The sequence below is a fragment of the Anastrepha obliqua genome, chromosome 1, assembly GCF_027943255.1.
Source record: "Anastrepha obliqua isolate idAnaObli1 chromosome 1, idAnaObli1_1.0, whole genome shotgun sequence".
NCBI classification, from domain to species: Eukaryota; Metazoa; Arthropoda; class Insecta; order Diptera; family Tephritidae; genus Anastrepha; species Anastrepha obliqua.
In genome coordinates, this window is record NC_072892.1 from 148,055,884 (window position 1) to 148,075,125 (window position 19,242).

At 37.6% G+C, this 19,242-nt stretch overlaps 1 protein-coding gene across 1 annotated transcript in view; it reads left to right on the plus strand.

Moving 5' to 3' along the window:
• The window catches only part of LOC129253160 (T-cell leukemia homeobox protein 3), a 74,418-nt gene that overhangs the window by 9,761 nt on the left and 45,415 nt on the right, over nt 1–19,242 (plus strand). Inside the window, exon 2 of the mRNA XM_054891429.1 lies at nt 9,063–9,415. Within this exon, the coding sequence (XP_054747404.1) occupies nt 9,063–9,415 (353 nt within the window). The remainder of the gene's footprint in view (nt 1–9,062; nt 9,416–19,242) is intronic.

Below are 19,242 nucleotides of genomic sequence, written 5' to 3' on the forward strand. Positions count from 1 at the left end.
ACTTAGGCAAGGTAATGGCGTACTACAAGGTGGCTCAAAATTAATCATCCAATCATTGATTTTGAATAACTTGTTTACTAAATAAGCAAACTTGATTTTGAGTGATGAAAATCTTTATTTTGATCTTTACGCGCTCCGTTGTTTGTCTGTTTATAAAGGGTGGTTAAATTTCAAGGGCCGATGTTGAATGTGAACCACACCTAAACGTCAACGACACCGTTGGACTTCTTTCTTTGGGGTTATTTGAAAGAAAAGGTATACATCGCTAAGCCAGCAACAATTCAAGAGCTAAAGGATGAGATAATTCGGCACATTAACCGCATAGATCCTCAATTATGCCTCAGCGTCATCGAAAATTTGGACCATCGGACGGAGGTGTGCCTCGGCGGCCATTTGACCAATATTTTGTTCCATGCGTAATTGAGCCATACCATTATTATCAAAATAAAGAGAAATGACAATAATTTGCTAAAAAAATTCTATTTAATTCAAAATCAACACCGGCCTTTAAAACTGAACCACCCTTTATATTGCAGATGTGTAGTTTCCAAGTGTCAGATGTGGTTGACGCTATTTGCAAATACATACAGTCGGCTCTCGTTCATTCGAAATTCGAATATCATTCAATAAACAAAATTGTCTTTATTAAAGCCAACACAATCCACTTATGTTCAACCCAGCATCAATGTATCTACGAAGATCATTTGGTTGAAGAACGTTTTCTGGTTAAATACTAAATTTTTTACAGATATTTTTTAGGATTTTATTTTTAAAGTTCGATTGTTTTGATTTTATAGTATGTTATTATTGACATTAAATAGTATACAAAAAGAATTGTTTTTTTACATATTTTTTTGTTGTAGGGTGGCACCAAAGTAAGCGTCTTAAACAAAGATAGGTGGCTTGTCAACAGGATTTTGGCTCTTCAGGACATCTGAAACGAAAAAGTTAAACTGATTATTATTCTGTAGGCTTGTCATTCTGACAGGTGTGACGATGGGACACTTTTTGTGAAAAATAAAAAAATGGCGGACTTTTGAAAACATACCTGAAGCGGCTGAGGGCATGGCTGCATCATAGGGCCCTCTTTCTTTAATACGTATGAAACGTAAATTACATGAATTTAAAAATTAAAAATTTTTCGCAAAAAAGTTAGAGCTTTTTTCTGCAATAGGCTTGTACATTCTCATTTTTCGCAAATTGCAAGGATTTGATAATGTCTGGAAGACAAATTCTTGTAAAGAATTTAAATAAAGAACTAAAAGAAAATCAAACACATTTCTAGCACCGTTTAAAAAAAAATGTATTCCTTTATATTGAATTGGATTATAAATACAGTTTCGCAAACTTAATTCACATCATGAAAAATTCGAAAAAAATATTTTTTATAACTTTACAAATGTATGCTGAGCAGATGTAAGTCATTTCAATATTTGCCCGATAACACCATCAGCAGCCAATAAATTGGTGTCGAAAGCATAAATAAACATAAAACGTTCTTGACCACTTTAACTAAGCGTTGCATGCGTTTGCCTTCTCTACATAAATTGGCTTAGTCACGGCCGGATTTACACAAAGTAAGATATTAGAGTAAATAAATCACAACTGAAAAATCAAAAAAAAAAAAAAGTATACGAAATAATATACTTGTGAATTAAATTCTAGCATACTCAGCTATGGAGTACCTCTCGGAGATACCTCTCGCAACTTGTAAACTTCTCATTAAGGACGCACTAATCAGTTCGACAAATCAAAGATGGATTAGAGTTAACACCTGTGAAATTGCTAGGCAAACATGGTTAAGGCTAAATTTACGTCTGTCCAAGAGTATTATAAAACTGAGTAGACTTCAAATCAGGACCTTAGTAGGGGCCCTCACAGGACATTGCCTCATAGGAAATCATGCAAGGAGATTAGGCGTTTAAACGCATGATTTTTGTCGTAGCTGCAGAAATGAGGAGGAGTTGGAAACAATTCAACACCTTTTCTGCTCATGGCCGGCTCTAGCCAGAAGCAGGAACCGATTTTTAAAATCCTACTTCTTAATTAATATGGTTAATCTATATACTTTAGGTGTCAACAAGTTTTTACGCTTTGTCAAAAGCTCAGGATGGTTAAAAATGGAGAGGGAAATGTAGCCCAGCCCACGCGGCTCACAACGAACCCATTTTGTGGTCTAAGTGGCATCGCTGTCTCTATGCGCGATGCGGCTGCCAAACCCAACCTAACCTACTCAGCTATCAAAATCAAAGCAAATCCCCACTTCTATATTCAATATTAAATCCAGAAACTAATTCAGATTCCCCTTCTGCAAAGTCAAATGGAGTCCGCTAGGTCTCAGCTAACAAATAAAAAATCAAACCAACCTTACTGGAAATATAAATACCAGAAATCACAAATCAAATATAAATTTGATAGTAAACAAAATCTAAAGTTTGTAACGTCCACTAAAACAAAAAAAAAGATAATAAAATTAAATCTATTCGAACTTCGTAAGAAATACCATAGTTTGAGTAACAGCCCGTAAACCTCCTCATAAAGCATAATTAGAATTAGAAGATCATCCAGCAGCTACATTTAACTGCATACTTATAGCCTAGACAGACGGTGGCGTTAATCGCGATTAACGGATTTATTCGGAATTATCTCAGCAATTAAGTGTAACTAATGCAGATTGACAACTTAAGACTTAATTCTCATAATTTAAGCGGATTATGGGAATTTTCAATGGCAACATTGCCGAAAAACTACAGTTAATGCCTATTGTGAATGAAAAATAATGCAACTTTTAAGAAAAGTACAAGAAAGACTGGATGCACAACTAGTTTATACTAACACGTTCGAAAATACATTAATTATTTTGATATTTCAAAGCAGATATTTTTTAAATAAATAATAAAATCTTAGTATAAGGGCAGCTAATACCCGTATTTGTTGCCTGCGGTACAACTTTTATTGACAAAACTATCAAATAAGCAAATCAGCTGTTTCCTAATCCACGTATCCGTATCCGTAATCCGCTTCGGGAATCCCGATTAACGCCGCCGTCTATCTAGGCTTTTAGACACCCTGAGGGAATCACTCAACGTCACTTTTTTATGAAATTACGACCAGAGGGAGTTGTTGGCGCTCCGGAAAGCTATACAAAATATTTTTTGTTTTCTTGTTCACTCCTCTCCAGAGCATAGGGTCTCAACAAGACTCAATCTTGCGTTGGTTTCGTTAATCTATTTTAATTTCTGACAAGGGAGGTGATTAGCCTGCCGCTACCAGTCCTAAATAGTGGGAATGTCCACCTGTCGTTGTTTAGGAACAACGTCTTCCTACTTCTTGGAGCGCCATCTGTGTTTCACATTTTTCTGGCAGAAGGATCGCACAGATGGTTGAGGACTTCGCTAAATTTTGGTGTGTCTGCGCTATTACCGCGGTTACCTGCTTCCTTTTGCTGGGGCCACAGATGGCATTGTGTAACTGTGTGTTTTTTCTTTGTTTTTTTGCTTGTTTTAACAGCCACAGTGCAAATAATGCGCTGACTAATGGATGGAAAAAATAAGTTTTTGGGTGTGAGGAATAAGATTTTTTTCTTTTTTTGTAAAAACAGGAAAAGTTGGTAAATTTGGAAAGAGGACCGTGCTTTGTGTGGGATGGTAGGTTAGTGCACTTACGCTAGACTACCGAGGCCACAAAATATTTTTATTACGGCTTAAAAGTTTGCACCCAAGTGGAAGTTCCCCCAAATAACATAAAGTTGGCAAAACGTATTCAGAAATGTGTCTTTGCCAGCGGAGCAAACACATTTCGTAAGATTTTGGTGTCTTACGTCCGAAGTGGAGATCGAGCCTTGGACCTACTGCAAGCGTGCAATGCACAACGCTCTCGGCCAACCGAAAAATTAGCTCAACGCTACCAAAAGAATTTTCTTAATTCCTCACTCGATATGTCTGTAGGTGCATATTTGTTTGTTTACGTATTTATTTGCTGCCCTGATCAGTTGCCCCTGGTGCATTTGGTGCAAATCTTGACCACAGAATAATTTGTAATGCATATGTAATGTGGTATACAAACATATCTACATGCATACACGCCGGCATAGCGAATTATTCACATTTTGTATTTACATATATGTTTAAAAATGTATATGTATGCATATACAAGTATGTGTGTATGTACCACACATAAATATGTATACATATTTGATTTCCATTTTAAATTAATGAGTTTTACAAAGTGTCACTGATAAGAACACGAACATAAAAGGTAGTGCAAAGCAATAGACTATAGCCTATACATGCATACATACATACATATGTACATATAAAAAATATATACTCGCATTTATTAATTAAGAATTGAAAGCAGACTGGTGGCCCACGCAAAGCACGACATAGCGCCGTTCAAGATTAGGAAAGCGTACGGCAGTGAACGACAACGGCCACTACAACAAAAGTATGAGCAATCACTCTGCAACAGCAATGAAAATGGCAACAACAATTTTGCATCAATCGAAAAATACCAAAGAGAAACATGAAAAACGCGCGTTTATACGCAAATATTCGTGTGAATTTTGTGATTGTGCGGCTCCTGGCAGATCAGTGAAAAAAATAATATTGTGTACGTATGTACATATGTATGTATGCTATTAAATTAAAAACAAAACAAGTAAGGAAAGCTAAATTCGGTCCGGATCGTTTTTTGTATACCGACGCACATTTTAGTAAAATTTATTTTCGGCTGGCTCAGGCCCGTGCGTAGACCCTCAGATTTAGGGGGGGTTCCAAATTTTGTTACAGTGCCCCCGTGCGCACGGGCCTGAGAAGTAGATTCTTAGATGACTGTAAGCCTAACAATTTCCGTCTACTGATATAATAAGGAGGACCATCTGGCCAATCAATATTATTCAAAGCGAATTTGTTAAATATTTTTTGTGATTTTTCGATTTATTTATAATGGATTGCGTAGTATGGATTCCATACTAACAAGCAATATTCGAGCCAACTTCTCACTAAGGCAATATAAAAAGACTTCAATGCCTGAGTATCTTTGAAGTTACTAGTGTTTCTTCTAATGAAACCGATTATTTCGAATGCTTTGAAAACAACCAAATCAATAAGATTGGAAATTGATAATTTGATTTAATTTGGCGGCCGCCGTAGCCGAATTGGTTGGTGTGTGACTACCATTCGAGAGTGCGTAGGCTCGAATCTCCGTGCATAGACATCAGGTAATGAGAAAGTTTTTGAAGTGAAACTTCTTAGGCGTCGATGGCCAAGCGAGAATGGAGAGTAAAATTTCAAGGCCATGCAACGTTTTGGGCATTTTCGTTCCGCGAGAGATAAAAAAGATATAACGTAGAGGAAACGGAGAGAGATAGAGCTATACCTTATATATATCTTAGACACATTTTAGGCTATTTTTCCTGAGTTTTTCCTTGTGGTTGCTAATTGCTAGTGAAAAATAACATTGCCTACTTTTTGGCGCTTGCTTGTTGGTGCAAACTTATAGGAAATATATTTTTAGTGCCTACTTTTAGGCGTTATAATTCCTTGGTGCCTACTCTTTGGGGCGTTTTTTGGTCCCAATTTTTTTGGCGTTTTTTTTAGTGCCTGCTTTTTGGCGCTTATTTCCGTTTATTGGCTAGTGCTTGTGCATACTATAAAGTGCTATCCATTCTGGCGTCGGTTTTATTGGTATTACCTTGCAGTAATTTGTGCCGTTGCTGCGGTCCTGGAATCGCTGCGTTTGTGCAGGTGATAAAAGCTCGGAGTAGTGCGCATTGTTGCTACGGTTTGTGTCCGGCGTTTACCTACACCGGTTGACCCTTCTCCGTTTTTTGTAAATTTTGTCTATTTGTATTCTCTGCAAATGTTGTGAATTTATTTAGATATATATTCTTTCTCTCTCTCTCTTTCTCATTCTCTCTCGGGTCTCTCCCTCTTTCTTTGTCTGCCTCGAAAATTTCATGTCTGTTATGTGTACTACGCTACAAGCACTTTTTTCTACGAGTAATAGCGGTCGCCCCGCGGCATTCAATTGCAAACCTCTGAGTGTATTGCTGCCATGAAAAAGCTCCACAACTACCGTTATATGAGCGGTACAAGTGTTTGTTGACTGATTGTGCCTATGTTCAATACCAAACTATCTTCGATAGAGAAATATGATGATTGTTGCTCGAGTTATCATGCACACGGACGGACTGACGGACGGATAGATATTGCTTAATCGACTTCTTTCATCATTTAAAGCATTTTGATATACGTAAGTCTAGAACGACAAAGAGAACTAAAGTCACATAGAACGCTAGAATGGAGTCCGCAAGGAAGCAAAATTCGCGGACGCTCAAAAACCACTTGAAGAATATCAACACTTCGCGAACTTGCAAAATACTGCAAAACTATGCAAAACTACATAAGTGCCCAGTACCGGGTTAGACCGCAAAAGCCTTGTAGCAGCCCTCTGCTCTCCAGAGGAGTGAAACAAGGAAGGAAAAAGGTCCATATCTCTCTCGATTATTTTATGCTGCCTACCATACCACCGTTTTGTGAGCAAAATTGTTATACCCTTGGGTGCAAGAGCGCGGGTATAAAAAAACCTGAAAATATGAAGTTGTGCGTGACTGGTTGAACGCGACATGTTTTTGTTTGAGAAGTTTTTTTTATATGTAAACACCAAAAATCGCGTAATCCGCTACACGAAGACACGAAGAGGCGTTGTAGCATTGAGAAAAACTTTATTTTTGTTCAGTTTTATTCGGATAGTGACGGGCATGCTTTAAATTATCGAAACTGAAAATATACAATTTTATTTGTGTGTATGAAAGTTAATCGTGTTTGCTATGCACAGTGTTGTGCAAAATTAAGCAGTTTTCTTGCTGGATTGTGGATACCAAGTTTTTTTAAATGTCCCGTGTTTTTTAAGTCCAAATTTCTTGTTTATTAGTATTTGGTTATGACAGCTGTGGTAGTTCGAAGGCGTCTCTTTTGTCATATTAACTGGAAAAATTACAACTTACTTAAATGAATTCGATTTTTTCATGGACCGTCTAAAGATAATCAATTTCCACCAAAAATACATAAATTATCATTGGGGGCTAAGGGAAAGGGTATTGTTTGACTTGAAGCCCATATTTTATGCTTACAAATCTTTGTTGACTGAAAGGTATGAAGAAAATCCTAGGCCAGCACAATCGAGAGGTAAATCTAAAGGACCGACCTCCGTGCATGAAACAGTTCGCCTATCACCAGAGCAAATCCACAGAGACTGCACCCAGAGCCTTACTACAATATTAGAAATGACTGCGAAGTCTAAAAGTCCATTTCGGTGCCTTCGACAATACGTCGTATCAAACGATGCAACAGGCCACGCTAAGCAAGGGCATAAATCCAATAATAAGTCGCTGGATGCTATACAGACTCAAGGGAAGAGCCTGTCTATATTTCAGGGAAAATGAGGAAATAATATAGCATTTCGACAATAAAGAACTTTCTATAAATCCCAATTCTCGTCATATTCATCCGGTGTAGGAAACTTTCTATTGTAAAACCGAACCCAGGGAGTACAAGGAGCAGCTTTCCTAAGGAAACAACGTATCAACGATCACTTAGATGCCGTTACCAATAAGGTGACAAGGGTATTTTTGGCCTGCACACGTCTTTCTGCTAATACTTGGGGTATACCCCCCAAAATGACTTACCGGTCATGTCTCTGTATTTTGTTAGACATCGAGGAAGACATAAAGAAAATTACCAACGACTGGGAGTACATGGAATTCATAAAAGACTGAATGGAAAGTACAGGACAGAGGCAGGAAAAAGTATTTATCCTCCCTTCTAGAGAAGCATCAAATGAGCTCTTAAATCTAGATAAATGGGCTCTTAAGTCTGGTTTTACGAGCTCTCACTGGATACTACATATATGGGGCGCTGTAGTCTTTGTTAACATTTCAGGAAATAAGGATTCGTAGAAGCAACCTCAGTGTCGTTTCTGCGATCTGGGCGAATAAACACCCGAGCACGTCTTCTGCAAATGTGCAGCTCTCGCAAGAGAAAACTCACTAAACTGGGTGGTGGAACTATGGATTCATTGATACTATTTAACAAAAGTACCCAAGATTTGGTCAAATTCAATAGAAACCTTGAATTGCAGGTTCGTGGTCAAATGTAATAGACCACATCAGAAGTCGCAGGGCACAGTGGCCCAATAAAAGTAGCTAACTAACTAATGAATGTTACTGAACCTTCACTTATTCCATAACTTTTCAAACCATAGGTGCGTTTTTTTTTATCTCCCTTCAAAGTTATTAGCTTAATTTTTTTTAGTAGCCAACATAAATAGAGGGGTGTGTGAAAATCGAGTTTGGCTTGTATCAAAGCGCATTCATTAGAATGTCGCAACAAAAGAAAATTTAAAAGAAAAATAAAAGGATGAACATCGTTTAACAGCCGACATGCAGTTGGCGTTCGAAGCGCGCGACGATGGTGTGAATGAAACGGCCTTTCGTCATTTCATTTTGTGCTGGCATCCTAATGTACACGGCGAATGAAAAACAAAAAATCACTGATCTACTGATATCACTCCTGGTGGACAGAAGCTAAAGGTGGCGTCTTCCGAAAACCGCTACTTTACTTTTTGCGATTTAGACAACCGGCTGGCGTAAGTTGGAATAATACAAAATAAATAAAAAAACAAACAAAAGGAATGGAAATTACTTGTGTGCAAATATTCAGTGGATGGCTTGTTAATATTGTAATTTGCCTTAGTGATTTTTAAATTAAACAAACTAATGACGTCGCAGCGAATTCGAAAGACGCAATCTTGTATTCTAACATTCTTGGATATCCCCTTTATAAGATGCGCATTGGCTAGTATATTGAGCTAAATTGCCAACTCAAAACGTATTTCTTTATGTATATTCGTAAAATCATAACAAAAAACTTAATAAGTTCGAGATGAACGTTTCACCATTTGGACACATAAAAGAAAGCAAAAGCAAAAAACAAAAAAAAAAAAACAAAAGAACGAATAATATTTTAACAATATTTTAAATTTGTATTCTTTCATTTCAGTGAATCGGTGCAATCGGAGCAAACGCGATCATCATCCAGTGAGAATTTACCCTTTAGCATATCTCGCCTGCTGTCGAAACCCTTCGAGAACAATAACAAACAAAGTCCTGAAAGGGAAATACACAGTGAACACGATTTGGCTGCCTACAAGTTGGCCACAAGCATAGCAACATCGACGTATGGTGGCGCCACCGCACTCTATACCTATCCGCATTTATATCCGACCGCGGCTGCGGCAGCCGCTGCCGGCCATGTTCTGCGTGTACCACCACAACGCACCCCTTTAACTTGGGCGTTACCACCGTTACACCATGCCGCTTTGGCTCACCAAGCAGTCAAGGATAGATTGGCAGGTGAGTTGGACGCAAATATGAATAACAAACAAAAATAAATAATAATCATGAGCTTTTGAGCTAAAGAGCTCCTGTTTTACTGCGTCGCACTCAAGTGAAGTGGGTATTTAAATTTTTACAATTTAATGATCCATCAAAATCGGAGGCAACATTGAACGCTTGAACGTCCAAGCCTGATAGCTTGAGTGGGAACTGTGAAAGTTGTATACGCAGTGGGGCGTCTGTTTGCGTTTAAGGCATTGTTAATGGTGCCGTTAATCTGAATTAAGTCAAAAACATAAAAAGGTTTTAACGATGCACATTAGTGATTTAAAAAATTGGGTTTAATTTATTTCATAATTAAAAAAATACACATTTTCGGCTGCCTAATATGGATGCAATACCCTCTTAAATGATTGTATGCCGATGTGGATTTCATTGAAAGTTGATATCCATATATTTTACCATTCTAATCTATAGAAGGACCAAAACAGGCTATGGTGTTTTTTTATTTTTTGGAGAAAAAACTAAAATTGTATGCAGAACTTCGAAAAATACAACTAAAATACTTTAATCTTTGAATTATTCTCAAGAACAGTTTTGAGCCATTGGAAATTTGCTTTTTATCAAAACTTTACCGAATGCGAATTGCAAGGTATGTAAATTAAGTATTATAAACGTATTCGAAATTTATATGTCTTGCGTGCTTGTAAATAAAATGCAAAACTGCATTTCTTCCATTATTTTAGCTCACTTGACCGCACAGAGTAGTTTTTCGACTTTACTTCAAAATTAGTTAAAACGAGACCAACAGTGTGCGAAATACAGGCACACAAATATGGCCATTGTTATTGTTTAAAACTTCTTCTAATCTCCTCGATAGTGAATTTATTGAAGACTTACTCTATTTAAGATGTCTTCCTTTGCTTTTCCTTTCCTTCTGAAATGCTCGTTTAAGGTCCAGCGTACATTGACGCGAGACTAAAAACCTTGTGGCATAATATCGGCCATAGATTATCGACTGGGTTCAAGTCAGTACTGAGCGCTGACTGTTCAAAAGTCGAATTTCTCTAGGTTCTAAAATGCTTTTAGCTTTTTAAAACGATATATAACTAGCAGCACAATCAAGTTGGAATATGTATGTGGACGAGCAATTTGCTCACCAAACGAAATAAGAACTGCATAATCTATAATATAAAAATAAGTCGGGTTTTCCTTCCGGACGCTATAACTCCAGAACGCAGGAACTGATTTCCACGGTTTTGCATTCGTTGGAAAGGTCTCGGGCTCCGTGAGGTTTATAGCATGTACTCTGCTCAGTTATTTTCAAATGACATTTATTATGCGCACGTTCTTTCAAACGCTAACTTAAAACAGGTATTGTGTTCACTGTGAAATTGTGAAATTGAGGTTGAAGTTATTTGTTTCCTAACAGTTCAATTGGAAACCATCAAATCAATCACGCGTATTGTGCAAATTTCTATTCAACTTCAATAGCAGGCATTTGTCCTTAAGGTGGTAAGTTTAACTGTGTAAATTATGTGGTTCATGCATTTGATGTTAAATTGTCATTTCATTGATTTTGGCCACAATTCGATCAAGATGTGACTTTAGCATCATCTGGAATTGCGGCAACTCTTCTAGATGGCGGTCGTACTGCACATTCTACGCTTAAGTTGCCACTCAATTTAAACACAATTGATACTCCAACATGCAATATTTCCCGATCCAGTGCAATGGGAGAACTGTTGAAGCAATGCAAGCTCATTGTTTGGGATAAGTTCACAATGGCACATAAGAAATCACTTGACACACTTAACTTCACACTGAAGGATCTTCGACGAAATAACAACATCTTTGGCGGGTTGATAATATTGTTGGCAGGCGATTTCAGGCAGACGTTGCCAGTAATTCCCCGTAGAACGCCTTCAGATGAATTGAATGCTTGCCTGAAGGCATCACCTTTGTGGAATAACGTAAAAACATTATCGCTAACCACTAATATGAGAGTTCAACTTCAAAATTATCAAAGTGATGCACAATTTTCCAAACAATTGTTAGCTGTTGGAAATGGAAAAATTGATGCGAAAGCTGGATTAATTACTCTTACCAACGACTTACGCCGATTTGTAGACTCTCAATTAGTTCTTATTGAAAATTTTTTCCCAAACATTAGTGAGAATTATCAGAATTATGCTTGTTTAAGTCAACGAGCAATTCTCGCCGCAAAGAATAATGATGTACACGCACTGAATTTCACCATTCAATCGAAAATCGATGGCAATTTGGTGGCATACAAAACCGTTAATTCCATAACGAATCCCGATGATGTAGTATATTATCCAACGGAGTTTTTGAACTCTCTGGAGTTACCAGGATTTCCCCCACATAACTTGCAACTGAAAGTTGGTTCAGTTAATATGATATTGCGTAATTTGAATCCACCGCGACTTTGCAACGGTACTCGACTTGCAGTGAAAAGACTTATGCCGAATTTGATTGAGGCAACCATTATTAACGGAAAGTACGCAGGTGAAAATGTATGTATTCCTTGAATACCAATGATTCCAACTGATCTTCCGTTTGACTTCAAACGATTGCAATTTCCGGTTCGCCTTGCGTTCGCAATGACAATTACAAGTCGCGAGGCCAAACGCTTAGTGTTGCGGGATAAATTTAAAAAATCATTGTTTTTCACATGGGCAGCTATACGTTGCGTGTTCACGAGTTGGGAAACTATCCGCTTTGTTTGTGTTAACGTCAGACCAAAGAACAAAAAATGTGGCTAACCAAAGAGCACTTCAATGAAACGGAAAATTTGCGGACACGTATAACGCTTCGATTCAGTATTTACTTTGGATTCACCTTCATTTTTTACTTTGAGAAGTTCAACTAAATTACACTTCATTTTTGTAATCGAAATGAATTCATAACTGTTGTGAAATGAAATAAAATTTTTCCTTTTCAAATATAAAACAAAAAAAAAAATTTTCTTCATCTTTTAATCCCCAAACGAAATGTTACAAAAAAGAAGCCATCTGGTGGCGAAACGGAGTTCACCGGGTTTGCTAGTAATTTTATATAATCATCAAAATGCTTTTTACTTTTAGATTTAGATTTAGAAGGGGATTTAGGATGCCATTTTCCCTCATAAATACTTTTGTAAGAGGCGCAATCAAATGTCTGAACACGATGTGGGTTTTCCAACATTTATTTTCAATTCATTAATAATTTGATTAGTATTCAGGTTTTTTTTTTTTGAGTTGATAATTTCGCTCTCATTTTCCAACTATTGATGTCGCACTGATTCGCATTTTGGAAGTATCAACCAAAATAATCCTCTAATGTTATTAAATAAAATAATGTCGATAATATGTTCAATATGGTATTCGCGTATTAAGATAAGTCTGTATATGTTTATCAGTGCGTATGCGCATATACAGGGGGGTTCATATAGTAGTTTCCTTTTAAAAATTAAGTCAATTTGGTGCGGTATATTATTGGTTTATTCGAAAGAACAAACTTTTCCATTATTTATAGCTCACTATTTCATTCATGTGGCGGCCTCGGTTGGCGTCACAGTAGTGCATCCCGCAATTTTTTGTTCGTTTTATCTTAAAAGGTGGGTATAAATTACATAGATTCTTTGAGAAAATCGATCTCTCTATTGATTTACTGACTTAACCGGGGTTATGACAACGGTTTGCTTACGACAGAGGTCGGCAAAAACTAAGATTGCATTGGTGATATAAGAAAAAATCAACACAGTCAGTTCGTTAGAAGTCACTTCAGCGACGACTGATTGGAAGAGCATAAGATTGCGTGTGAGTGAGCAGGTAAAATCCTGCTGCCGAGTCTCGTAAGACGTGGCAACCGAAATTACGCTCACAATTTTGCTTTTTTCTCAAATGACCCAACCTTTGTAAGCTGGTTTGTAATAGAAGTGGTGTCTTCTAGTGGCTCTCTTAAATCGTTAACCACAATTTTTGTATTTTCTGCAAATTAAACACAATTCTACATGCATATGTATGAACAGGGTGTCCGGTGGCAGAATTAGAATTTAGAAGCAAAAATTAAAAAAAAAATTGTTAACGCTTAAAGTTTATTTCAATAACTATTACAAAGAAGAGAATTGAGGATTTTATTTTTCAAAAAGTATTTTTCTCGAAATGTTAACTGTTACGTCAAATACACTTTTGGTAACTAGCCTCCATAGTGCCTTCCAATCGCTGGGAAAGTGATGTCATTAATCTCGCGAGCGGTAGTTTATTTTAGTGCCGGTCGCCGATTTGTTGCATAGACTTTATTTTTGAGCTAACCCAACAAAAAAAATTCCATAAGGGTAAGATTTGGCGACCTGGGTGGTCCGAATATGTCAACGAAATGGCTTATCAGTTTGTTAGGGAAGAAATCATGCAATATCGCTATGGTCTCTCTGCCGTAGGCGAGGTGGCGCCATCTTGCTGAAACCATGTTTATGCACTGCAGAAAGGATGTTCTCTCACTGTTGGCAGTAAATAATCGTTCAGCATGCGCCGCTAAGAGGCAGCACCCACAGAAATTGCTTGCCCTCAATGATTTAAAAACAAATATGGTTCAATTATTTCACTACCACCAAATCGTGACTTTGGGACTGAGAAGGGGCTGTTGATATTTTAAAGGCGAATTCTGTCCGTTATGGCGGCCGTCGTAGCCGAATGGATTGGTGCGGGACTACCATTCGGAATTCACAGAGTTAACGTAGGTTCGAATCTCCGTGAAACACCAAAATTAAGAAAAAACTTTTTCTAATAGCGGTCACCCCTCGGCAGGCAATGGAAAACCTCCGAGTGTATTTCTGCCAATATCTGCCGTTCGGAATCGGCTTAGAACTGTAGGTCCCTCCATTTGTGGAACAAATAGAACAGGAGGAGCTCGGCCAAACACACAAAAAAAGGGTGTACGCGCCAATTATATATATATATATTCTGTCCGTTAGGTGACGAATAATGAAAATTTTGCTTATTTTAACTTCCACTTAAATGAAATTGAGTTTCATTACTCCAGAAGATTGTGTTTACCAAAGAAAATCTTACAAGTAAGGCTTAGGCGCTTACACGATTTGAAGGAGTGAAGTCAAAGATCCTTCCTCCACATTTCATGCACAATTGTTTTTGGAAGTCTCAGAGTAGGGAATTTAATACCTAATTTTGCCACCGAGCACCCTGTACAAATAGTAGCATCACCATGGCCGTATGGGATCTTAGTCAATCATCTTAAATCGTTCTTTTCTTAGTAACTAATAAACTATTGTACATTAGCTTAATATAGTCTGTAAGAATGTATTCATTTAAAGACAATAAATAAATAAATAAATAAATAAATAAATAAATAAATAAATAAATAAATAAAACCCTATCACGCTAGATTTTGCCGAGAAAATACTCAAAGAAAAACTTGTGTTATTTTATATGCCGAGAATCTGCATTGAACGTGAAAATTTGCTTACCAGAAAAGTAAGAATATTTAATAACCCGTTTAGCTGCTCGTACAGATCCTACTGCCCTTTTAGTTATTCCTCATTTTATCATTAGTCGAGAAAAAATCGATTGAAAACTATTCGCCACTATCGAGAGTTTTAGATCAATAGAATCAACAAGTTTCATCTTGTCCATTTTTATCTTCTCAACTTCTTGCTTTTATAGAATTTACAGCCGATGAATCGTGTTAAGCTGAAGTTACAAATGTTCGCCAGTAGTTGTCGTGCCAAGCAAATTAATGTAGATTTTATAATTCGAGAACTTACAGGCTACTCTGCACCCGCTGCTTAGATTGTGTCTATAATATAATTCAATGCGCCCTAATATTCATTCATTAAATTGGCATTAAAGTGTTGCAGGATATCTGAGTACTCTTCCTTCACCACCACCTCCACTCGTAGCACATTTAAAAGATGATTGCTGTAAACCTGTCGACATAAACCACTAGCAGGCTGTGCTCAAGGAATGTTCATTGGCTCAAATGAATTTCTGTTTTATCATTACTTTGGCGTAAGAGCTTTTTCCCCGAGGACCACCAACTGGAATTTGACAAATGAATTTCATTCAATTATCTCATTACAAAACCACAATGGCGTACGCTTGAGAGGAGAGTTTCAAGGAGAGAGGAGTTGAATTCAAGCCATCAGCGAGTTTCTGTTAAAAAAAACAAAACCAGCTCAATCAAATAGGTTGACTTCAGTAATGCATTTTATTGCCAATGCTCGCCACAGTCACATATGCCCACATACATGCATACTTATATACATACATACATACATGCTTACATACTTATGAATGTTGAGCACAAAGCAGGCAGCAGCAATGCATCAATTCTCTACGCATATATCAGTTTCGCCAGATAACTATGTGCCATCGCAGAAAGTGAAAAATTCGTAGGTAACGTGTGGCATTACAGCAACAAAAATAACAGCAAAACAGACATTAACAAATAACAACGACAATCAGCGCCAGCGCAATAGTAATAATAATATAAAGTTAATAAAAAAAATCTAAAAAAATGTGAAGTGGCTACTGTGTTGAGCAACAACTACAAAAACATCGGAGTGGTAGCAGCCTCCACGCCAACACATTGCCGCCTTCATCGTTAACAACAATAATATCGTAGAATGGAGCCAACAACTAAATACGTACATACATACATACGTAAGTATGTGTGTCGGTGAGCTAATGCAGCAGCAATAACATGATTGCTATGTGGCACGCACACTTTAAGGATGCGTGCCACATTGATCTTACTTACCATATACGAGGAGGAGTGTTGAAATTTGAAGTAGCGACAGCGAAAAATTGTATGCTACAAAAAGAGTGAAGCGATCGCAACAACAATAAACGTGGCAAGTGTTTCCAAAAAGGTTGTGTGTATGTTACAGTTGCACGTACACATAGGAGGCGGTGTGTTGGATTGCAATCGATACTAAATGGTGGCAGCGTGTCACACCGCCTCAGCTGCTACATATAAAAGCATGCGCTCGCCTGGCCCTCCGTGATTATCATTGTGGCTACTGTTTTTACGGTTGCCCTTGTTATTTTACTTACGCGTCTTTGAAACAGGCGCGATCTTCTTTCATCCGTTTGTTTTTGTTGTTGTTTGCAGTTGTAAATTTCCATTGCTAAAGTATAAAAACATGTTCGCCTTCAAACGTTCTCAACTGCACTATCATCACCCATTGAGCAGCAATGACGATGAGTTCGCCGCCCAGAAGTACTTGCCGACCCACTCCCGAGCTTGTTGCTCTTGTGGCGGTGGTACTTCAGGCAGTTAGTTGCCTCTGTTGTGCAATGAATTTAAATACGGATGATGCAAACGATGATTGGGCGCGTTAAGTATTCATTTCCAAGAAAATCCGATTTCGTTTCCGTCCACAGCAATTTTATAACGTGGATCGCTACGAACTAAGCTTTTGCTAATTTGTTTACATTATGCGCTTCATTTGTAAGCTTAAAATAGCTTCCCTGCAGAGAAAGTCGTTGGTATTAAACTGGTTCACCTCTAGTGAATTTAGCATCAAGACTAGTTCTGCACCTTTTCGATAGCTCTAACCATTGAGTAATAATATTCACATACATAGAAATGTATTTCTAGCTCTTACTGATGCTGCTATCCCAATAGTTGAGAGAGTAAATCATTGGCGAATCAATCAGGATATACCAGGTTCTCGACACTTCCAATCATTATTTTTTTTATACAATTCATTATTTATAAATTTAGCAATTCACGTTTAATATAAATTAAAATTCGATATTTTGTTTAATCGGGTACTTTTTTTAATTGCTTGAGAACTTGATATGATAATTCCAAACAGAAACATGGTTGGAATGAATTTTTTGTAATCTGGTGAAGGCGGCCGCCGTAGCCGAATGAGTTGGTGCGTGACTACCATTCGCAATTCACAGAGAGAACGTCGATTCGAATCTCGGTGAAACACCAAAATTAAGAAAAAAAAACATTTTTCTAATAGCGGTCGCCCCTCGGCAGGCAATGACAAAGCTCCGAGTGTACTATATTTCTGCCAAGAAAAAGCTCCTCATAAAAATATCTGCCCTTCGGAGTCGGCTTAAAACTGTAGGTCTCCATTTATGGAACAACATCAAGACGCACACCGCAAATAGGAGGAGGAGCTCCAAACCACCCAAAAATGGTGTAGGCGCCAATTATATATATATATAGGTATATATCTGGTGAATAATTTCATGGGACTTATTTTTTTAATTGTACCGCCGCGGCTACGAGTTATATAAGTGAAGTACAAAATAAACAAGACTGAATTGCTAAAATAGAAACGACAGGAGGTTTGTTCTAATAAAAACGTTTTCCTTTCATGGCCAAATGCAATTTTCCGAATAGGTAGAAGTCACAGGGAGCCGTATCAGGTGAATACGGTGAGTGATTGATGGTTAAAATGCGACTTCTAGTCAAAAAGTCAGTCACAAGAGTGGATCGATGAACGCCAGCTGCCTGCTTCGCGGTATTTAGGGCGAATTCGACGAATGCGATGCAACAAACGCTTCAAAACGCCAAGATGGAAAATTGCATTGACGGTTTGGCCTGCTGGTATGAACTTCTTGTGAACAATTCTCTTAGAATCGTAAACATAAATGAGCATCGACTTGATTTTTGACTTCTCCAAGCGCGGTTTTTTGGGTGATGGCTTTTCTTGAGCCTTCCCTTCGGTACTTTGACGCTTAGTTTCAGGTTGATGTTTGAAACATCACGTTTCATCACCAGTTACAATTTTGTAAAGGAAATTCTCGCCTTTCTCGCCTCTTTAATGAGTTTGAGTTCAGAGTAGTTTTTGGTTCTCAATTAACTTGTGCGGACTGAAACATGCTCATACCTTTCGTAAGCCCAAATGATCAGTTCAAATGTCATAAATCGATGTTTTGGAGATTCAACTCCGATTCCATGAATTTTAACGATGATTTCGATTCATTTTTGATAAATTTACAAACATTTCCGATGGCATATTTTGGTGATTACTGATTTTGGGTAGCCCGTAAGTTCATTGTCATTTATGTCCTCACAATCATCTCTGAAACGTGTAAACCACTCGTGAACTCTGGGACGAGACAGACAATCATCGCCATAAACTTTTTTTATCAATTCAAATGTTTCGGTAAACGTTGTACCGATTTTAAGACAATATTTGATTTAAGCTCTTTGTAACAAAACTGAAGCGAATGTCACTAAGCTCCTTAGAAAGATGGTGCCATCAAAAACATTTTTATAACGCCAGTCTTGTTTATTTTGGACTTCACCTTGTATAATCGTGGATTGCATCGATCATATCCTGCAGTTCATTTGGAGGCTCGACAAAAAGCCCTAAGTCGGCGTACATTAACACCAGGTATGAAATCTATTAAATCATTTAATTGCAGAGAGAAAAAGGTTGAGCTTAGCAGACAACCTTGTCTTACCCCTTGATTTGCGTAAAAAGGCGGAGAAAGTTCCTTATGATTTGAAGAGTCTTCTTATAACAGTTTGAAGATTTCTTTCACATAGGTCGAGAGGCTTTAAGATGTTAGTTTGCAAAAAAGTCATTTGGTTGCGTTTCTTCCAAGAGCTGTATTTTATATATATGAAAGCCAAGATCCTTGAGTAAAATTTTCCACATAGTCCAAGGAATAAGTCCAACAAGTTGAGCACGACGACGAATCGACTTTTCGGCGTCTTCTTCGTCGATGTTTCGGGAACAAAAACTCATGATGATGATACTGCCAGTGCTCTATGGACTTCGCGAACGTATTTCGTTTTTTTTTTTTTTTTTCAAAGTACATTTTCACAACTTGGCATTAAGCGATTCGGGATAA